This window comes from Lotus japonicus, chromosome 2 (genome assembly GCF_012489685.1).
Source record: "Lotus japonicus ecotype B-129 chromosome 2, LjGifu_v1.2".
Lineage (NCBI taxonomy): Eukaryota > Viridiplantae > Streptophyta > Magnoliopsida > Fabales > Fabaceae > Lotus > Lotus japonicus.
The window spans coordinates 21,267,367-21,288,350 of NC_080042.1; the positions used below are offsets into that span (position 1 = coordinate 21,267,367).

The 20,984-nt window shown below is 43.3% G+C and overlaps 1 protein-coding gene across 1 annotated transcript; it reads right to left on the reverse strand.

Annotated features, from left to right (window-relative positions):
- Window positions 1-19,200: 19,200 nt before the first annotated feature.
- Window positions 19,201-20,586, reverse strand: LOC130736216 (uncharacterized). The gene has a single exon (XM_057588059.1). It carries the CDS (start codon window positions 20,584-20,586, stop codon window positions 19,201-19,203), a length of 1,386 nt encoding a protein of 461 aa, XP_057444042.1.
- Window positions 20,587-20,984: the final 398 nt, after the last annotated feature.

Consider the following 20,984-nt stretch of genomic DNA (forward strand, 5'->3'; position numbering starts at 1 on the left):
AGCAGAATCATTACCAAAGAACAACCTTTCCATGCACCACAAAAGCATTTTTTTTATTTGCTTCTCAGAACCTGAGAACCCAGGTTCTGCATCCCCTTTGTCCCTGATCTCCTCCCTCTCCTCACTCACCCGAATCCAGAACAGGGGAATGAAGAACCAGATCTGGGTTGCAGAGAAAAAATCAGATCTTGTTCCCAGGAGCAGCAAAATCAATTCTTGTTCAACACCCACGCCACAAAATCGTAAAAAGAAGAAAACTTTGCAGGAAAATTGATGAAACCCCACCCCATCCTCTGCATCCCCTTTCTTCTCTTGCTCCGATGATGATGGTGGGGAGTGGTGGTTGTCCTCCTCCAAGGTCAAACCTTTTCCCTATTTCGAGTGTGCCTCTCCTTTCCTCCAGATCTGCAGAAGCCAGGGCAACCCACCTTCACGTTCGTCAAAAAATGGGTTTTTGGGGCTTCATCACCGCCAGTCCTCTTCTCGATTTTCCTCTGGTTCATCCTCACCTTCATCTCTCAACCACTTCGTGAAACGATGCCGTTCGTCTACGGCGGGTATGGGGTGAAGTTCGGTGGGGGTGATTGTGGGGGTTGCGCAAGGGATGAAGAGGGTGGGTATGAGTTTCAGATCGAACCAGATCAAAATGGGTTCAGATCGAACCAGTTTCAACCTACTTTCACAAACTCCAGATCCAAACTCCAAACCCATAAATCCTACAGAATCGAAGGGAAGAAAGAAACTGGGTTTGGTGCCTCCACTGGTGAACGACGGCGATGTTTGTGCCTCAGCCACAAAATTTTTGTGTTGATTTGTACTATTTTGGGTGGTTCCAGAACGAGTGATGATTGATGGGTTTGGTGCTGGAGTGAGAGAAACAGAGATCTGGAGGATGGAAAAGTGGCTTGGCTGAGGAAGGTGGAGAGATCTGAGTTATTTTGTTTCAGATCTGTTATGTTGATGATGATGAACTGGTTCTGAATTCAAGTTTAGATCCAATTAACTTAATTAAAATCATCACAAGTTAATTATTGTAATTAATAAATATGTATTTTTATTTATTTTTTAAAAAACCGGAAAAACCTGCTAATGCAGGTTAAAATGGCAATGTGTAACCTTACACAAGCTTTCATATGTGCACCGTAAATTCCTCCCATTGTAATGGTTCATGTTTTTCTTCTATTTTTGAAAGTCAAAAGTGTACTTAGAGTACTGTCATGTGGATAAAAGCTTTGTTTTTCAAATATAAGGCAGATTTGAATTGAAGGATTAAAGTCTATCTTTTAGATTAATTGCTTGGGGTGATACCGTTTGACTTGTTTTAGTCCTACTAATGTAGGAGAGCATAAGTATATGGGAAAGAAATTAAAATCCTTAAACTTTTTGAACACAAATTATAAACTCTGACTTAGTGGGCATATGCGCGTGAATTTGGAGATGTTTTAATCCTTAAGTTGCGTACTGTATGTACCTTGTGTTTAGAACGCGTGAGATAGTAAACCTTTAAGCCATACTACTAATTGTATAGGCATTGATTCATAAACTCCTAGCACTTGCAATAAGGAATCTCGTGATAGAGACAAATTGAGGATGTCATAGTGCACGTGGTTGTAGTTATGACTGAAATAGAATGTTGGAAGTTCATGTTCGGAATTAAAAAGAAAAGGTACTGATGTGCATGAGACGAGTGATAGTTATAGAATACAAAATATTAAGAGTTATTGATTAATTCAGTCATGAGCCCTTATCCATTACCATTTGATGCCTAGGTTGTGAGATTGAGATTTATAATTTTTGGTTAGGTGGTTGGGTGAGAAAAGTGATTTATTAAGTCAGAACTTTGAGGATGCTTGAGGTCAAGAGTGTAAGTTGTGTTGGAAGCCGTGGTGTCAAGAAGGTGATTTGGGGTTGAATCTCGAGTTAGAGGCCCTTTCTTATAAACATGTGCATGTAGATGTTTAAGGTTTGAATCTTTAGAAGTTCGATGACTTTGAGGTAATTAAATGATTAATCGAGAGCTAGAACCTAATTCGTAGAGATTGAGGACTCATTTATGGATTGAGCTTTTGTGGAACCAAAATGGAGTTCCAAAGAAGGGTTTTGTTTCTTTAGGAATATAATGGTTTTAAGTTAAGAGAAATGATTCCACAATATAAAGAGCTTAGAGTCATTGCTTTATTAGACAGAACAAATGATGGTTATAGGAAATAATAAGAGAATGCCATTGCACGGTGATGTGTTAATTTTTTGAAGAAGTTTTGTGTGCGTATTGTTTTGAAATGCCTCAATGAGTACCCAAATAGAGATTGAGAACTCTAAGGACAACGAGAGGAGTAACTACTAGTATGTATACTTTTCTATTTTAACAAAGATATGAGTATTTGGTTTTAAAGTTGATTTACTAAGTTAAAAGCTTTTGAAGCATTGTTATTCGTTTTTGTTGTCATTATGACGACATGCCTTGATTTCTGAGTTTAATCCTAATGGGTTATAGCCATTAAGGAGTTTGAGTGTATGTAGCTCAATTAGTAATTACGTTATGTGTACTTATGAAGGGTACGAATGACGGGAGCATTTGACGACGAAGCTAAAGAATAAAAGGAAGCGAACCGACACGGGAAAGCAAAGATGTGTTGGGATTGAAATTGCAGTTAGTATGGGAATTGGCTAAGGTGAGGGCTACTCACTGAATACGAGATAATGATTTAGGTATCGACGAATTCGACTTGATTTATTGTTTATGCACTTGATTGTGTTTGACTGGGAAAAATGTTTTCTGAGGCTACGGCTGACAATTGATAATCATTTATCGCTTGAATTGTTTTGAGATTGATTCACATGCTATGTGCTAAATGGTTAATCTAAGATGTGTTGATAATGATTTACATGCTATGTGCTAAATGGTTATCTAGGATGTGTTGATATATGTGCCATGACTGTTGGATCGTGTTACTTTGATTATGCAAATACACATATATATGTTGTACGTCAGAGTGAGGATAACGGGCAGTTATGCCACATTCATCATGAGATTTTGGGAAAGTTTGACGGGACGAACGGAGATTTGGGCCTTGTTATTGTTTTAATGGATCGAGACCATCTCTGGGAATTACTTGGGATTATGGGATCTTTTAAACTCATAAGGTTAGAGACAGAACTAAATGGAAACTATTTTACAAGGAAAATTCATAAGACACTAAACAACCTCTGAACCTTTAAATAATGATCACAATCTCAAATAAGAGCTTAGGACTTGAATATTAGTTTTGGAAAATGAGAAGTGTCGCCGAGTCCAAGTTTTGGGGAAACTAATAAGTTTCCGAGTATGTTGATACTCTTTGCTCGATGAGCAGTTTTGTTGTTTGGCTATCTAAAGGATAAGCCGGGAAATTGATAAGTTTCTGAGTACGTTGATGCTCTTTTTGCTCGATGAGCAGTTTTGTTGTTTGGCTATCTAAAAGATAAGCCAGGAAACGGATAGTTTCCAAGTACATTGGTACTCTTTGCTCGTTGAGCAGTTTTTGACCATCGGATGGAGATGAGTCGGATGATTCGAGAAATCATCATGAGATACTTTTTATAATTAATTGTCTTTTGTCGAAGAATCGACATTTACCTTAGGGTATTCTTTTTAGAGACAATAAGTTAGCTAGAACACGTGACGACGTGACGAGTGAGGTCGGAGACGTTGTTTGGCTAATCACTTTGCATTCATGCACACATTTTGAGGTTAATACACAGTGGGATACCGGACCTCGGTGGATTCCAAAATGGTCATAAGACCCGGATTTCCACATAAGAACACTGCGGTGATTCTTAGTAGCAGACGGAAATGGCAGGCCTGCGGGTTTACTGCTGATCTGACTACCTTTTGTTTGGTATAAGAGACACCCGAGCGGAAATGGTCCCACCGTGGCTGGTGTTAGGGCTGACTCGTTGGTGCCCATCCTTCCGGATTGCATCTTGTTCCTCGTCATCTCATTCATGCACCATGCATACTGACTTAGTTGTTGAGTGTGATTGTTACTTGTTAACCGTACTTGATATATGTTATTTGTCAATAATTATCATTTACATTCGATTGGAAGATATACAATTTATAATGCTATCACAAACCTCTAAGCCTAAGTAGCTATCCCTTAAACTTCATCTACTGGGTGTATTATTTATGTAATTCCTTGAGTTGACCCTCGCGCCTTCTGTTTGTGTTTTGGCGGACTACGCCCATTGTCAGACAACGATAGGTGGTGATGCGAGCAGATGCTACCCCATGTCGAAGAACTATAGAAGACTCGAAGAATAGAGTCGGGTGTAAGGCTAGAGCCTTTTGGGTAAAAAGCTTATCATTGTTGGTTAAAGCTTATGTTTTGGGTAGGCTCCGGTGCATTGCTATCTTGCGATTCTCCGATGTGGAAATCGTAGGGAGTATATCGGATTTATGAGTCATTGCATAATAGATTCCTCGTTGAATCTATTTCTATTCGTTACGTTTGTAAGTTGGGTTCATCTGTTGTTTACCTCAGGGTATGTGCCTTGTTTAAGGCTGGATGTAAATTTATATACAGTTGGGAGTATGCATTTCATGATTTAGAAATACTTTGAAAGAGGAAAAAAAATACTCGCATTTATAAATCCCTTTTAGAAAATATTGCATATTTGCTTTCTTTTTTGTTACTAAAGTGACGCCACCGAAATCGGGGTGTTACAAAGGGGAAGGGGGACTCACCAGGGAACGAAGTGAACAAAGGGTAGAGATAAGGGTGGATCGCGACGGCGCCGGAGCGGAGGTTTGCTGGAAGTTTAATGGAGGAGATTAGAGAAGATAAAAGTGGAGGTTTCTAAAGTGGAAAATGATGGGGAACCCTAGTTTTTATAGGCAGGGGGTAACTGTTGGCATGGGGCGCGTGGGTGTCGCGTGCAGAAGATGGGAAGTCGTGACCCATGATGACAAATGAGAATGATTGCCTTGGGGGAACGTGACTCCTTGGGAAGTACAGGCGGGCACATTAAAGGGGAAGTTATTGTGCATGATTGGCCCAAACCTGATGCTTTAGCCTTTAATGTGACGTGATGTGATGTTTCGAAGAGTAGTTGACATCTCAAGAGATGCGCTGACCTTTCCATTTCTTGCAACGTGTCAGCATGCCCAGCGAGCAAACTCACCACGATCGCCAACTTTACGCGGCGAGTTAACTCACCACGATCGCCACTTTTGGACTTGTGGGTTTATAAAGGGTGACATCCCTATGCTTTTTGAACGTGATGTTGGCGACTTATATTTCACATGTACCTAAGTAGAAATAGAGTTACGTGGTTATTATGATTCTTTAAGACACACTTAGCTCTCATACCTCGAGCTCGATGTCTTATGGACTCGTGGACTGAGCGAGCCCCTAGTGGGGCAACGCCCAGGGGGTTGCTCGCCCAGTGAAGGGTCCCTAGGCTAGTGGGTTGGGCTTTAACCAGCGAGACTCAACCGGACCACCAAGGGCATTAGCATATGGGGGCCTAACTCCCACCCCTATAAAAAGGGGACGGTTACTAATTGGAAGAGACTTTTGCCTCATTTGCTCAATATACACACGAAATTTAGTTACTTTCTCTCTCTCAGGTTCAATCTCTCTCTACACTCTAGGGGTTACCCTCTCTCTCAATGTTCATAGCAGGAACAAGCTTTTTTTTGCTGACTTTTCTACAATTATTTCAAATTGATTTCTCTACCAAGTAATACTTCTTATTTGCTAAAAATTTTTCTACAACCTTATTTATGAATTTTCATATGTTCCTACAACTTTGCACAAGATTCTTCTTACAATTTTTCGTACAATTTTTTCCAACAAGATATTATGGTGGAGACTATGGTCTTTCATAGATGAAAGACCTTCTTTTATCACAGAATATTACATATTTACCCTTAAATTAATTTAAAAAACCAATTACGCCATAAAGTTATCTTCCTCTTTAACCAATTTACCCTCTTCTCCCCCAACAAACCTTAACACCAAGCTCAACCTATAACCACTAACACAGCGGCTTCATCATTCATAGCACTCCCAGGAATTTTATCCAAGAAACTGTTTTCAACACACACTAATGTTTGATTATAGAAAGTCGAAGGTCAAAACTAAGTAGATTGTATTGCTCTAGATTAGAATTTAAAAAATGAGATTACTTGTAAAATGAGATCTTTTGTAAATGAACGATGCTGCTAACTCAAGGGTGTTGTTAGCCAAATCAAACGTTTTTTTTTTACCAGATTTAGCATTGCGAGGAGCGTAACACAGTGAGCCACTGCGGCCATTGTCGTATGGACGACGGAGAACAAAGCCCCAGCGGATTTTGCCTTCTAGCGATGCGACGCGGCAAACAGCGAAACACGATGGTCACTGATCGGTGAGACGCGATGATCGATGTGTGAGAGTCATGTGTTTGGTTCAAAGCGTGCCAAAACGATGACATTTTAAGCTTACTCGTCGCAAACTCGATGTAGTTTTTTTTTTTAACTAAACTCGATGTAGTTGAATAGGGGTTTGTTCGCTTTTTAAAAGTATTTTATGTAATACTCTTAAATAAAAAAAATTATGATTCTATAGAAAATTATATAATTCTGTAGATTTAGCTACGGACCTTTAAACATTTAATGCAGATTTACCCGTGAAAATTTCCAATAGATTTAGCCACAGTTTTTTTTTAATGGAAGATTTAGCCACAGATATATTTCCTACAAAATTTGCTATTAACTTTTCCTACAGATTTTGGCACAGATATTTCATACAGATTTTCCTATAAATTTTTTCTACATATTTAGTCATAGATATTTTCTACAGATTTTGCTAGGAAAATCGCCTACATAATTAGACACAGAATAAATTACCTATGGAGATATTACCAATGGAAAAAAATCTGGAAAAAAGCTGAAGAAAATGACTTTCCTGTATATTTATAGTAGGGATAAAAGAATTTAAATCTGTTAATTAGTGGGAAAATCGTGGCAATATACCAATATTAATAGCCAATGAATTATTATACTAAATATATATAATAAAAAAATTACGTTAAGGTTTTTATTCTTAAGAGGATAATACGTTATAATGAAAATGCAGCGTCTACAAAGATTGATCAACTCAAGATAGGCGATTATCCCACAACAAATTTGACGAAAAATTAAAAGCTTGAGCAGCAAGAGTGTGAGCAGCGTTATTTACCTTTCTCTTGACATGGAAGAACTCCACCCTATGAACCTTGCAATCCTATATGACAGTGGTTATGTCAATATTGGGATAGGAACTATGCATCATTGCCTTGGAAAAAACTTCCGAATCAAATTCGAAGATTGTGTCCATCTCCAAGCCAAGTGCAATATCCATGCTCCTCCCATGTCAAGAAGATGGAAAAAAAAATGCTGCTCACATTTTTACTGCTCTAGCTTTTAATTTTCTGTCAAATTTGTGATGGCTTAATCCCCATCTTTTGTACTGATGCAATCTTTGTAGATGCTGCTCTTTCATTTTTTTTCCAATCAAATTTGTGGTGAGATAATCCCTATATTTTCTATTGATCATGCAAATCTTTGTAGACGCTAGTCTTTAATTCTAATATATGGCGTACTTTCCTTAAAAAAATTTATATAATATTGATATAAATAATTAGTAGGAAAAATTAATCTTTTATATATAATCAAATTAAAATATATAACAAGTTTTATAAACATAAATTTGGAAAACTCTATTTTAGAATGTTCCACCGTTAATTGTAGTCACTAGCTAATCATCTTGACGAGAATTTTACACGCACTAAACTGTAATTTTACTCGACTGAACATTAAATATGCTTTATTTGTATGGACGATTGGGGATTGAATGCCCGACTTTATGTTTAAGAAAAGAAGTGATAAACTTTCACAATACACTTCATTGTTGTCTCTGAATGGTAACTCAAGTAATAAAAAATAGGGGATGTAGGTCGGATGGAAAGAAACCAATCCCTAAAGAGTGCAATTTATCTTTCCAATATACCAAAAAAACACACTTCATTGTTAATTTTCAGAACTCTTTGCGCGTATTTTAGAACTAATAACAAAATTGGCGTGATGCAAATATACAATACTCGATAATTAATTTAGCATGATATGCAAAATATTAGAAATTAGGGGGCCTATACTAAACCACAAAAGCTATCTCAAGAGTTGAGGTTTGCACTACCCTTATAAAGGCTATTTATGCTCTATCTCTAGCCAATGTGGGACTTCTAACACACCCCCTCACGTCCAGGACTGAACAACCTGGAACGTGGGATCAACAACAACGGGTGGCCCAATAATGGGAGGTCTCCACAACAAACAACAACTGGATCTAGGATAGGCTCTGATACCATATTAGAAATTGGGGGGCCTATACTCAACCACAAAAGCTAGCTCAAGAGTTGATACCAAATTAGAAATTGGGAGGCCTATACTCAACCACAAAAGCTAGCTCAAGAGTTGAGGTTTGCACAACCCTTATAAACACTTGATTGGCCTTATCTCTAGCCAATGTGGGACTTCTAACACACCCCCTCACGTCCAGGATTGAACAGATTGGAACGTGGGAACAACAACGGGTGACCCAAATATGGGAGGTCTCCACACAACAAATGGATCTAGGATAGGCTCTGATACCATATTAGAAATTGAGAGGCCTATACTCAACCACAAAAGCTAGCTCAAGAGTTGAGGTTTGCACAACCCTTATAAACACTTGATTGGCCTTATCTCTAGCCAATGTGTGACTTCTAACACAAAATTAAAGCTCTAGCATACTGCATATAAATATTTCGAAGTTAACATAGTTGTTAAAATCAAATCCTAATCAGATATAATTCCTAAACTAACAAGTAACAACTAACTATGAACTTTTAAAAAAAAAAAAAAACTAACTATGAATAAGAAAATTCATAAACTTCCTAAATGTAAAATAACTCAACTTGTAAATCTACTATCTCATACCAAGATTCCGAGTTTCCACTACAAGCTAGCCTTGTGGACGACGTGAATCACGTGATTGTTTAGGGAAGAATGATTTCACACTAGGGCCTAGAGATAATTCTAAATTGAGATCATCAGAAGGTTGGTTGTGCTCAGAGTATCTACCATCAGCAACAGCAACATTCACACGTTGGGCCGGTGGAGGACGATTGCCTAAAGACAAGTCAAGCGACATAGATGAGGGTTGGACATGTGGAGCACGAGCGGGTCGTTGGACACGTGAAACAGGAGCGCCTGTGGACAACTCTAGCGACAGAGACGGGAGTTGGACATGTGGAGCACGAGCGCCTGTGGACAAAATTGGGAACAAAGGTGGGTCACAAATTGTACATAGAGTGCTTAGGGGCTGAGCAGGATTTCTTGCACAATTTGAACACCACGCCATCTCGATGATGAAAATCCTTGAATAAGGAAGAGAATTTTTTTTTGGAAAACTATCGTAAAAGGTTTTAGACAGTATATTTTTCCATGGTTTAAGACCATATGATTATATAGTTGGGCGGAGAATGTTATAATTTAAAACCGTATAATTTCCAATTTTCATCACAAAATGAAAATTAAAAAAAATAATCACAAAATAATTGGATTTGATTCTTTTCTAATGTGCAGATGCAACTGAATAAGATATTTAATAAGTTGAGAATCCAAATTACATTTAGCAGTTTAAGATGGAGCAAGTTCTAAATTTTTGACACAAGATCACATACTAATATACGTTCCAAGATAATGCTTCCTGAAAAAAAAAAGTAATAAATAGGTAACCAGAAGCAGCTATGAGGAATATTGACTCCAATATATAATTTTTTATCATTGATTCTTTCTTAATATAGTGAGACTTTCAAAAAAATATATAATATAGAGAGAAATTCTTCTTTATTTTTCCCCAATTAACGGGCTTCTATCGCACCGTCAATTTTATTTACGACTCTCTATTAGGCTGTGTTTGGCCTGATTTATTTTTGACACTTTAAGGTTACTTTTAAAAAAATTGGACAAAAAACACTTGATAATAAACTTTTTTTTTACAAAGAAAATATAAAAAAGTGACTTTGGAGTAAAAAGTAAAATGCATGATGGAGCTTTTTACAAATACTTGTACCTTCCACCATCACCAACACTTGTACCATCACCTCCACCACAACCATCACCACCACCATCGTTGCTACCGCCACGACCACCATCTCCATTGCCGCATACCACCACCACCACCTTCATTTCCACCAGCACCATCACACATCACTACTATCGTCACCCTCCACCACCACTTCTACCATCATCTCCACCACAACCGTCCACCACCACCATCATTGCCACCGTCACGACCACCACCTCCATTCTCATCACCACCACCACCTCCATTTCCATCACCCCCATCACAACCACTACTACTGCCACCGTCCAAAACGACCACCTTTACCATCACCTCCACCACAACCGTCCACCACCACCATCGTTACCTCATCCACGATCACTGTCACCACCATCGACACCACCACCACCATCACCTCCACTGCTAACGCCACACTCCACCACTAGCACCACCACCACCACCATCTTTACATCACCTTCTCGACAACCGTTCACCACCATCACCATTGCCATTTCCACGACTACCATCACCACCACTGCCACAACCTTCATTGCCACCAACCCCACCACTTTCATTGCCACATGCTGCTACCACCACCCACTACCTCTACCATCATCTCCACCATAATTGTTCACCGCCACCATCGTTGCTACCACCATGACAACTAGTGTCGCCTCCTGAACCACCACCATTGTCGTTACCGCCAACTCTTCCTTCATAACCCCAATACCATCGCCTCCACCATCACCACCACTGCCACCAACAGTAACAACCATCGCCACCGCTACCACTGCCAATAGGTAACACCGGCCTCCAACACCAGTGTTACCTGACCCTCCACCATTATGTTGCTTCAACCACCCAGTGTTGTGAATTTACTAACTAACTAATAACTTTTAAATTAAAAGTAGATTTTAAGAAACAAACAAATAACTTTTACTTTTGTCTAGGCTCTTATTTTTAGTTTTACTTAAAAGTAATTTTTAAGAAATTTTCCGATGTACCAAAAAAAAGGTAACTTTTAAGAAAAAAAAGTCAGACCAAAAATCTAATATTTATTATTACTCTCCTAATTTAAATCTAATACTGATTGATATATATATATATATATATATTACGGTCTCTGGTTGATATAGTGTGTCTTTGTAAGTAAAAAGAAAAAAAAGAGTTTTCTTAATCAAAGCCAGTTTTCTGAGGGATTACTATAAGGATAGTGTGAGTTACCCCTGCAGTCTAGTGGTCCCGGAAGTAAAGCCTTGGATAGGTAGTGAGCCCGTTGGTTTAGCTAGATTGGGAAGAAGCACGAACCCTGGTACAAACCTCATTAAAATATTGCAAGATTAATTAAAACCTTAAGTGAGATAAGCTTGGGAAAACCCAATAATAAAATGATAATCCAACCTTCAGCCTCTAGTACCGAGGAGATCAATAGATTGTCTCAACAAGAACTAGAAATAGCCTCTATAGAAAGAGCCCTTCAAAATTGGTCAATACCCATAGTCAAGAAAAAAGAAATTTACAAACAACATACTTTGTTCAATAGGTCTGACGACTGTATTTTTACAATAGAGTGTTGTCAGCATAGTTCTGATCACAAGAGTACCATAAAATTGTTAAATGAAAATATTTTAGATCAACATGTAAAAAATGGATATAATTTCATTCACATAGGTTTAGTGCAAGTAGCTGCAAAACCTAATTTCTGACTAGGAGTCAATTCTCCAATAATTGTCATGTTGAGAGACATGAGATTGTTAAAACCAAAAGATTCTTTAATTGCCGTTTTAGAATCAAACCTTCATGATGGTCCTGTTTTCTTCAATTGTTATCCAAACTATGCCATGAATTTACAAAACAGTTGGACTAAAAATGCTTTGCAACTAGATTTGTTGGCAAATGATGACATATTTGAAGAAGAAAGTGATCCTTTTTCAATAATATATAGAGTTTATTATAAAGTTTCAAAAATTAATTATAATTTTAAAGCCTTAAGATCATCACCAAAACAAGAAATTGTTATGTTAGAAGCAAAAAGAGATCTTCAGTACAAGTTCCGAAGAAGCTTACTCATGATGAAATTATGAGTAAGGTTCCTGAAGAATGGGTATTCAAGAACTCTTTACCTCAACCAAAAGTTCATAATATACAAATACGAGAACTAATTCAAGAAGGAACAAACCTAACTCTAAGGATGAATAGATCGAATTCATTTGCTATTAGAACTCCTGAACAATTATACAAGGTAGATATCTCAAGGTCCTCTGCATCCTCAACAGAGTCAACAATAAAACTTAAAGGGTTAGGCAATAGTTTTCCAAACCTCTCCCAACCGGTTTATCAAACCCATCCAGATTCCCCTGAATACTCTCCAACTACTTCTCGGGTTTTAAACACATTAACAAGAGATTACCCTTTTCAAATTGACAAGAAATGGATTAAAGAAGACTTTTTAGCAGGTTACAATAAGCCAAAAAGAGATTGGTATTTTGCAACCTTTTCAAAACAAGAGACAGAAAATTATAGGGTACTGTATTACCAATCTATGGAAGATCAAGAGCTTAACTATTACTTCTTTGACTGGTTTGAATCCTTTTGTATTGAAAATCAAATTGATTATCCTTTTTCAAAATAAGTTAATCCGTTACGAAAAATAAGTTCTACCTGGAAAACTGTTCAATATAAGGAAGTAGTTTCGGAATATCCACCCCAAGATGGAGTAAAAATCCAAGTGGGAGAGACGGCGGAGAACAAAGCCCCAACGGATTTTGCCTTCTAGCGATGCGGCGCGGCAAACGGCAAAACACGATGGTCACTGATCGGTGAGACGCGATGATCAATGTGTGAGAGTCATGTGTTTGGTTCAAAGCATGCCAAAACGATGGCATTTTAAGCTTACTCGTCGCAAACTCGATGTAGTTTTTTTTTTTTAACTAAACTCGATGTAGTTGAATAGGGGTTTGTTCGCTTTTTAAAAGTATTTTATGTAATACTCTTAAATAAAAAAAATTATGATTCTATAGAAAATTATATAATTCTGTAGATTTAGCTACGGACCTTTAAACATTTAATGCAGATTTACCTGTGAAAATTTCCAATAGATTTAGCCACAGTTTTTTTTTAATGGAAGATTTAGCCACAGATATATTTCCTACAAAATTTGCTATTAACTTTTCCTACAGATTTTGGCACAGATATTTCATACAGATTTTCCTATAAATTTTTTCTACATATTTAGTCATAGATATTTTCTACAGATTTTGCTAGGAAAATCGCCTACATAATTAGACACGGAATAAATTACCTATGGAGATATTACCAATGGAAAAAAATCTGGAAAAAAGCTGAAGAAAATGACTTTCCTGTATATTTATAGTAGGGATAAAAGAATTTAAATCTGTTAATTAGTGGGAAAATCGTGGCAATATACCAATATTAATAGCCAATGAATTATTATACTAAATATATATAATAAAAAAATTACGTTAAGGTTTTTATTCTTAAGAGGATAATACGTTATAATGAAAATGCAGCGTCTACAAAGATTGATCAACTCAAGATAGGCGATTATCCCACAACAAATTTGACGAAAAATTAAAAGCTTGAGCAGCAAGAGTGTGAGCAGCGTTATTTACCTTTCTCTTGACATGGAAGAACTCCACCCTATGAATCTTGGAGACTAGCACCTTGCAATCCTATATGACAGTAGTTATGTCAATATTGGGATAGGAACTATGCATCATTGCCTTGGAAAAAACTTCCGAATCAAATTCGAATATTGTGTCCATCTCCATGCCAAGTGCAATATCCATGCTCCTCCCATGTCAAGAGGATGGAAAAAAAAAATGCTGCTCACATTTTTACTGCTCTAGCTTTTAATTTTCTGTCAAATTTGTGATGGCTTAATCCCCCATCTTTTGTAATGATGCAATCTTTGTAGATGCTGCTCTTTCTGATCTGGGAGAGATCAAGCTACCCGTTGACGAGGGGTAGGAGGGAAGGGATCTGGACGCGTTGAAGGACTCCAAGTAGGCAAGGTCCCGAGAGGGGCTCCTGCAAGACACTCCGATGCTAAAGTCAGTGGGAGAAGTAGTAAGAATGGTGAGTTTGGAGAGAATACGTTACCTTTAGATTGAAGAAGTGTTCCCTTTATATAGGAGAGGTAGAACTAGGGTTGGAGCCATGCAACGTCATGCATGGCTCGTACCTGGGGGCACGGATCGCCGTTGGATTTCCTGCAGAGGAACAGTGATCCAACGGTTTGGGGGCCCCTACGGATCTGCACCAGCCAACCTACCTCCTAGGGTAGTTGGCCTAGGTCAACCTCTAGATAGTGGGCCCCGGGTCCCTTGTCCTCACCCTTGGTGGTGGGGCCCATGAGCAGGGGGTTCTTAGACTCCCCCAAACTGTCCCTTGGCTAGGGCGTTCCGTGGGGTCCAGCCCCGTCCTGGGTGCCCTGTCCGTCCCCGGTCAGGGTTCCCGGAACAGTAGCCCCCTAGCCCTGGTCGGCTGTTCCAGCGGAGCGAGGGCTAATGTGTCTCGTGCTGGTGGCGTCATGGAGGTTCTCGGGGTAGTAACATAGGGGTAAAAAATTTAGAACTTTATTCATTAATGGAAAGGGGCCGTTTGGCCGTTACATTTAGTACTCTTAGAAAGGGGGTGTTACTCGCATGGTGTTGTAGCGGAGGCGAACGGTTCCAAGGTCTCTGTCGAGACTCTCCCTCGCGGTTAGGAGGGGGGTCAGCTCGGCTTCGATCTCGTCCAACGTTCCCTTCCCCTCGCCCTTGCGTTCCGTGGCGGAGACTTCTAGGCCCCAAATTAGCATGCTAACCTCCAAGCGGCGTCGGTGTAGTTCCCACATCTCCTCCGTTAGTTCCAAGAAGGTTAGCAACCCCGCCTTCAGTTGGGGGTCAGGATCCTCTGTCAGGAGCCTGCTGACTAGGGATCTGATCCTATCGGGGGCGATGGCCTGCGTTTGGTAGGAGTAGTATAGGTTGCAGTCTAGAGCCTCGGCCCTGAGTGCCTTTAGGTAAGCCTGTTTGGAGGTCATTCTGGCTTGAGGGGAATGTGGAGCCTGCAAAGGGGGAGTGGTTACCATTTATAATCGAAACGTTCTTGGGTGGTAACGCCCATTAGCCTTTTCCCAGGCGTTTCTCTTGGGAAATGAAGGGGGCATTAAATGCAGAGGTCGGTGGTCAACGCGTGTCCTCCCTAGGTTGTATATACAGATTCAACCGACCGGGTAGGAGCCCGACCGCGGTGGTTTGGCGTTAGGACGGCCGGGCCTCATACCGAGGTGTGTGTCGCTTCGCCGTCACTGCCTCCTTTCTGACAGGGCGGGGTTTGATTGGACGATGCCCCTTGGTTTCCCCAAACGTCGTGATTAGGGAAACTAGGGCTGTTGAAACATCACATCTCCCTCCTCATTTCCTATAAAAGAGAGTGGAGGGGGATTCATTTGCACTTTCGCATCTCTGAATCTTCCCAAAGCTCTCCCCTCTTCTTTTCGTCAGGTACCGGTGTTTCACGGTGGTGTTTTCTTTTGCACGGTGGTCGCTCGGTAGCTTTCCCAGTTTTTTCTTGTAAGTTCTCGCTTCACTTGCTTTTCCTTCTCAAGTCCTTTATTTTTCCCTTTTCTAGTAGAAAGAGTGGCCTGCTCTTGGGGGCGTTGGGAGTTTCCCCTCCCCTTGTGGCCCCCTCTTGCGGCGGAGGAGATTCTCTCTGAGGGTCTGCGTCGCCGCATGGTCGCGCTGTCCTGCCTAGGGCAAAGATGGATTCCGGGTGGGTCCTTCTTTGAGCCGATTCAAACGACCTAGGTGTTGATACGACGTTTTCCCTTGTGCAGGTGTCGTTATGGGGAAGCCTACCCAGAAGAAGAAAGGCAAGACTGTAGATGAGGCCTCGGGGGGGGGGGGGGGGGGGCTTTAACCTCCAGGCCCCGGTCAGGGGCCCCCAAGAATAAGAAGATCGATCGGGAGAAATTTCCTCATCTAAAGGGGGACGAGACCGTGTACGACAAGTGGTGCCGCACCATTCTCGATCTCCCGTCGGAGTATGCCCACGAGAATGAAGATTACTTCTGGAGCCAGAGTTTTATGTCGCAGACCCAGATCGGCCCCGGTCACATGGTGCATTCGCCGGGCAAGAAGGAGCGGCTACGCCACACCCCGCCGTTTGGGGTGTACATGCATATCTACACCATGAAGAAGGTGAGGGTGAGGATGCCGCTCACGGATTTTCAATGTGACGTTCTCCGCCATATGGGGGTCGCGCCGTCCCAGCTTCATCCTGGCGCTTGGGGTTTCGTGCGTGCTTACGAGGTCGCTTGCGTCTTGTTCGGCCAGAAGTCGTCGATTCCGCTCTTTTTTCATTTATTCGAGGTGGCCCACACTCAAGGACATGGTGGGCACGGGATAGTGACCCTGAGGTCGGGTAAGGATCTCCAGATCTTCCACCCGTTCGCCGAGTCCTACCGGGACTTTAAAGATCAATTCTTCCGGGTGGCGCCTACCACTCCGCCTCCTCACTGGTGGTTCGAGAGGGCCCCGAACGACGGCAGTCGCGCCCGGTTCCCGCTGACCTGGAACGCCAAGCACTACGACGTAAAGATCAGTGCTTTTGGTTTCGAGGCAGGGGCCTTGTCGGAGGTTGACTTGGCCTTCAAAAACCTCTTGGCGGCCGCTATACGGAAAGAAGTAAGGGGTGATCCACCCAAAGAGTTATGCATTCGGCCGTTGCGTTGTTACGATCTTTGTACTTATAGCGTTCGAAAGAACGCTTGTTTATTGCGTGCGAGAGGTAAGGTGTTTTTGTTACTATGTCTAAAGTGATGCATGTCTTTTCGTCTGACTAACTTTCTTCTTGTGATTCCTATGCAGGTGCTAAGATGGAGATCAACGCCGCTTTGGTTGCCGCGCTTCAGGTTCCAGCCGACGAGGTCGAGACCGACAGCGAAGGGGAGCAGGAAGTCCTTCGGGACGAGGGAGACGGTCGTGGTGACCAGGGGCAACCGGCGGGCGGGACCAACCCCGTTGGGGCCGGTCAGAGCGGCCCGGTTAATGCAGAGGAGACAGCCGACCCCGGGACGGGGCCCCAGGGAGGTCGGGTGAGTTCTGAACGTCAGCAGGAGGGCTCTCTTGAGGGGGAAAAAGGCCGCTCAGAGCGTCCAATTAAGAGAAAACGCCATTCGTCGGGCGGGGAGAGTCGCTCTCCTGAACGGGTGACCCCGATTGCCCAAGTTCGTCCCCCAAAGTCGATTTCCATATGGAGTCGGGATGCGGTGGACACGGATGATCATAATGACCAGATCGACGCTTTGGTGTACAATGAGCATGACCAGTCGTTCTTGGGCGAGAAAGAGCCTTACAATCTCCTGAACTATGCTCTGAAGGCGGTGCTTCAGACTGCCTCCGTTATTCGCCATGTGCAACAGGGGCCATTGCTCGACGTGGAAGAAGTCAAGGAGCAGGTGAATGCAGCCGAGAGTAAGTTTGCTAAGGCGGACAAAGAGTTAGCTGACTCCCAGAAACTGGTTCAAGAGCTGACCGCTGCCAAAGTGAAGTTACAAGGGGAGGTTCATGAGGTGACGGCCACGGCCAAGAAGTTCGCGGAGAAACTGGAGCTGAGCGAGAAGGATAATGATTGGCTGCGCTCCCGGGCAGAGAAAGCTGAGCAGGCACTGAAAGACGAGGAGGCTGCTCGAGAGGGAGAAGTTAAGGAGATGGAGGCCTTGAAAGCAAGTAATGCCGAGCTCAAGAAGAAAGTTGCCGATCTGGGGGCTGAGAGAAAGAAGATGAGGTCGAATCTGAAAGAGATTCACAAGGCTTCCTTTGACAATGCCTTGGCTCAGCTTGAGGTGGTCCATCCGGGACTGGATGTGGGCCCTCTTCACTACCGGAAGGTTGTGTTGGGGGGCAAGATCGGGACTTTGGACGACCAGAAGCAGTTTACTCCGACCTTCCCCGCCGAGCCAGCTCCTTGAAGTTCCTGTCTTTAATTGTAATTTGCCATGTTTAATGATCGTCCTGTGTTTGTATAAACTTGTGGGTTTTTCTTTTTTAATTTTCGTTATGTGTTTGTAAAGACGCGTTGTTTCTATTCTTGGTCGTGTTTGTAAGAACTTGTCTGTTTGCTATTTTGAATTTCGAGTAGTGTTCTTACTTCTTTATTCGGTTCCCCGAACAGGATGCTTTAATCGTTACGTTCCCGGTGGGTCTTTGTGCCCTATGGGTCTTTAACAATTTCGTGCCCGGCGGGTCTTGGCGCCCTATGGGTCTTTTATTATTTCGTGCCCGGCGGGTCTTGGCGCCCTATGGGTCTTTTATTATTTCGTGCCCGGCGGGTCTTGGTGCCCTATGGGTCTTTTATTATTTCGTGCCCGGCGGGTCTTGGTGCCCTATGGGTCTTATATTCCTTAGCAGTTTGACGATACGATCGCATTTCTTGTCGGTTCTAATAACTGTGAATTCAATCATAAAAAACTACTTCATTCCGTGCTTAGAGTTCGCGGCTCTAGCCGTGCACAAACTTGGATGAGATGGGTGTGTACCCTTGATTACAGAAGACTAAATTAAAAGAAAATGTAGAGACGGATAGCGGGTGCCTGGTCGGTCTTGTCCTAACTATAGTATCTTCTCAGATTGGTTGCGTTCCAGGTGCGAGGGATCTCCTTTCCTGCTAGAGTTTCCAGCTTGTATGCTCCCGTGCCGGTTGCTTCGACCACCCTATAAGGGTCTTCCCAGTTGGCCGCTAGCTTTCCCCGTTCGGTTGATCGTGCTCCGACGCTGGCATTTCGGAGGACCAAGTCCCGCGCGGCAAAGGAGCGGAGAACTACTTTCTTGTTGTAGCGAATGGCTGCCTGCTGCTTCGCGATCAGCTCTCTACAGTTGGCAACCGCTCTTCTTTCAGCCAGGAGGTCAAGGTCCTCCCCTATGAGTTGATCGTTCTGGTTGGGGTCGAACCCAGCCGTTCAAGCGCTCGGTTCCCCTATTTCAGCCGGAATCACTGCTTCTGTGCCAAAGGTGAGGCGGTAAGGGCTCTCCCCCGTAGTCGAGTGCGGAGTAGTGCGGTATGCCCACAGGACGTGGTCGAGCTATTCGGCCCAGTCGCCCTTTGCGCTCCCCAATCTTTTCCGGAGGCCCCTCAGAATGACCCGGTTGGCCGACTCTGCCTGCCCGTTCGTCTGGGGGTGCTCGACGGAGGTGAACCGCTGCTTGATGTGCAGCCCACCCAAGAGGTCTCTGAACCCCTTAGAGGTAAACTGGGTTCCATTGTCTGTGACCAGGACTCCGGGGACTCCGAACCTGCTGATGACGTTCTTGTAGAAGAAGCGTTGTACTCGAGCTGAGGTAATCGTTGCTAGCGGCTCGGCCTCGATCCACTTGGTGTAGTAATCCACTGCTACCACCAGGTACTTGAGCTGGCCGGGTGCAGTGTCGAACGGGCCCAACAGATCCATGCCCCACTGGTGGAAAGGCCAAGGACTGACCAGCGATGAAAGACGGGCGGGGGGAGCGTTGTGCAGATCAGCGTGCCTCTGGCAGGGGTCACATTGCTTAACATGATCCGCCGTATCTTTTTCTAGGGTTGGCCAGTAATAGCCGGCTCGGAGCACTTTCCGGGCAAGGGAACGTCCACCCGGATGGTGACCGCAGCTGCCTTCGTGGATTTCCGCTAAGACATAGGCTGCTCTGTCCTCGGCCAAGCACTTCAGAAGGGGGGTGGAGAACCCCCGCTTGAAGAGATCATCGTTAACGATAGTGTACCAGGAGGCGCGTCTTACCAACTTCTTGGCTTCCGCCTTCTCTTCGGGCAGCCATCCTGATCTGAGATACTTGATGATCGGGGTCCTCCAGTCTTCTTCGGTACCGATCGGCATTATAACTTGTCCCGCTGGACGATCGGGGTCAGCTACATAGGGGAGGGCTAAGGTCCCTTGAATGACCGTTCCGTTCAGGCCAGGCTTTCCAGTGCTGGCCAGTTTGGCCAGGGTGTCCGCGCGATCATTCTGGGCTCTGGGGACGTGGCGGAACTCCACTTTGGTGAAGGTTGAAGCTAGTCGTTTCAAATGGGCCAAGTACTGCTCCAGGATGGGATCCTTAGCCTGGGCCTCTCCGTTTGCTTGTGAGACGACCAGAAGTGAATCGCAGCAGACCAGTATCTCCTTGGCTCCCAGGTCTCGAGCTGTGACCAGTCCCGCAATGCAGGCCTCATACTCGGCCTGGTTGTTTGTAGTTGGGAAGTTAAAACGGAGGGATTGTTCGACCACCATCCCGGTGCTACTTTGCAGTACGATCCCAGCCCCGCCACCTTCCTTGTTGCTCGAGCCATCTACGTTGACCACCCGGGTGGTCTCGGCAGGGGGCTCTTCCTCATCGATGAGTTCGACCAAGAAGTCCGCTAGGACTTGTGCTTTAATGGCTCTCCTGGGCTCGTAGCGGATGTCATGCTCGGAGAGCTCGATGGACCAGCTAACCATCCGACCGGCTAGGTCGGGCTTATGAAGGACCTGTCGGACCGGCTGATCGGTTCGCACCACGATGCGATGAGCTTGAAAGTACCTCCTTAGTCGTCGCGCCGTTGTCAGTAGGGTCAGCGCCACTTTCTCCAGCATCTTATACCTGAGCTCCGCACCCTTCAATGAGCGGCTGACAAAATAGACCGGTACCTGGATTCCCTCTTCTTCTCTAATTAGGACAGAGCTCACTGCTTTTTCCCGCACGGCCAGGTATAGGTATAGTGTCTCCCCTGGCTTAGGGCTAGCCAGAATAGGGGGGAAGAGAGGATCTCCTTCAGCCGAGTGAATGCCGCGTCGGCCTCCGCCGACCACTCAAAAGTTGCTCCCTTTTTCAGGAGTGTGTAAGGAGGTAGGGCCCG

Excerpts from the sequence above, each read along its gene's own strand:
- LOC130736216 (XM_057588059.1), bottom strand. The coding sequence starts at position 20,586 with ATGGTTAGCTGGTCCATCGAGCTCTCCGAGCATGACATCCGCTACGAG.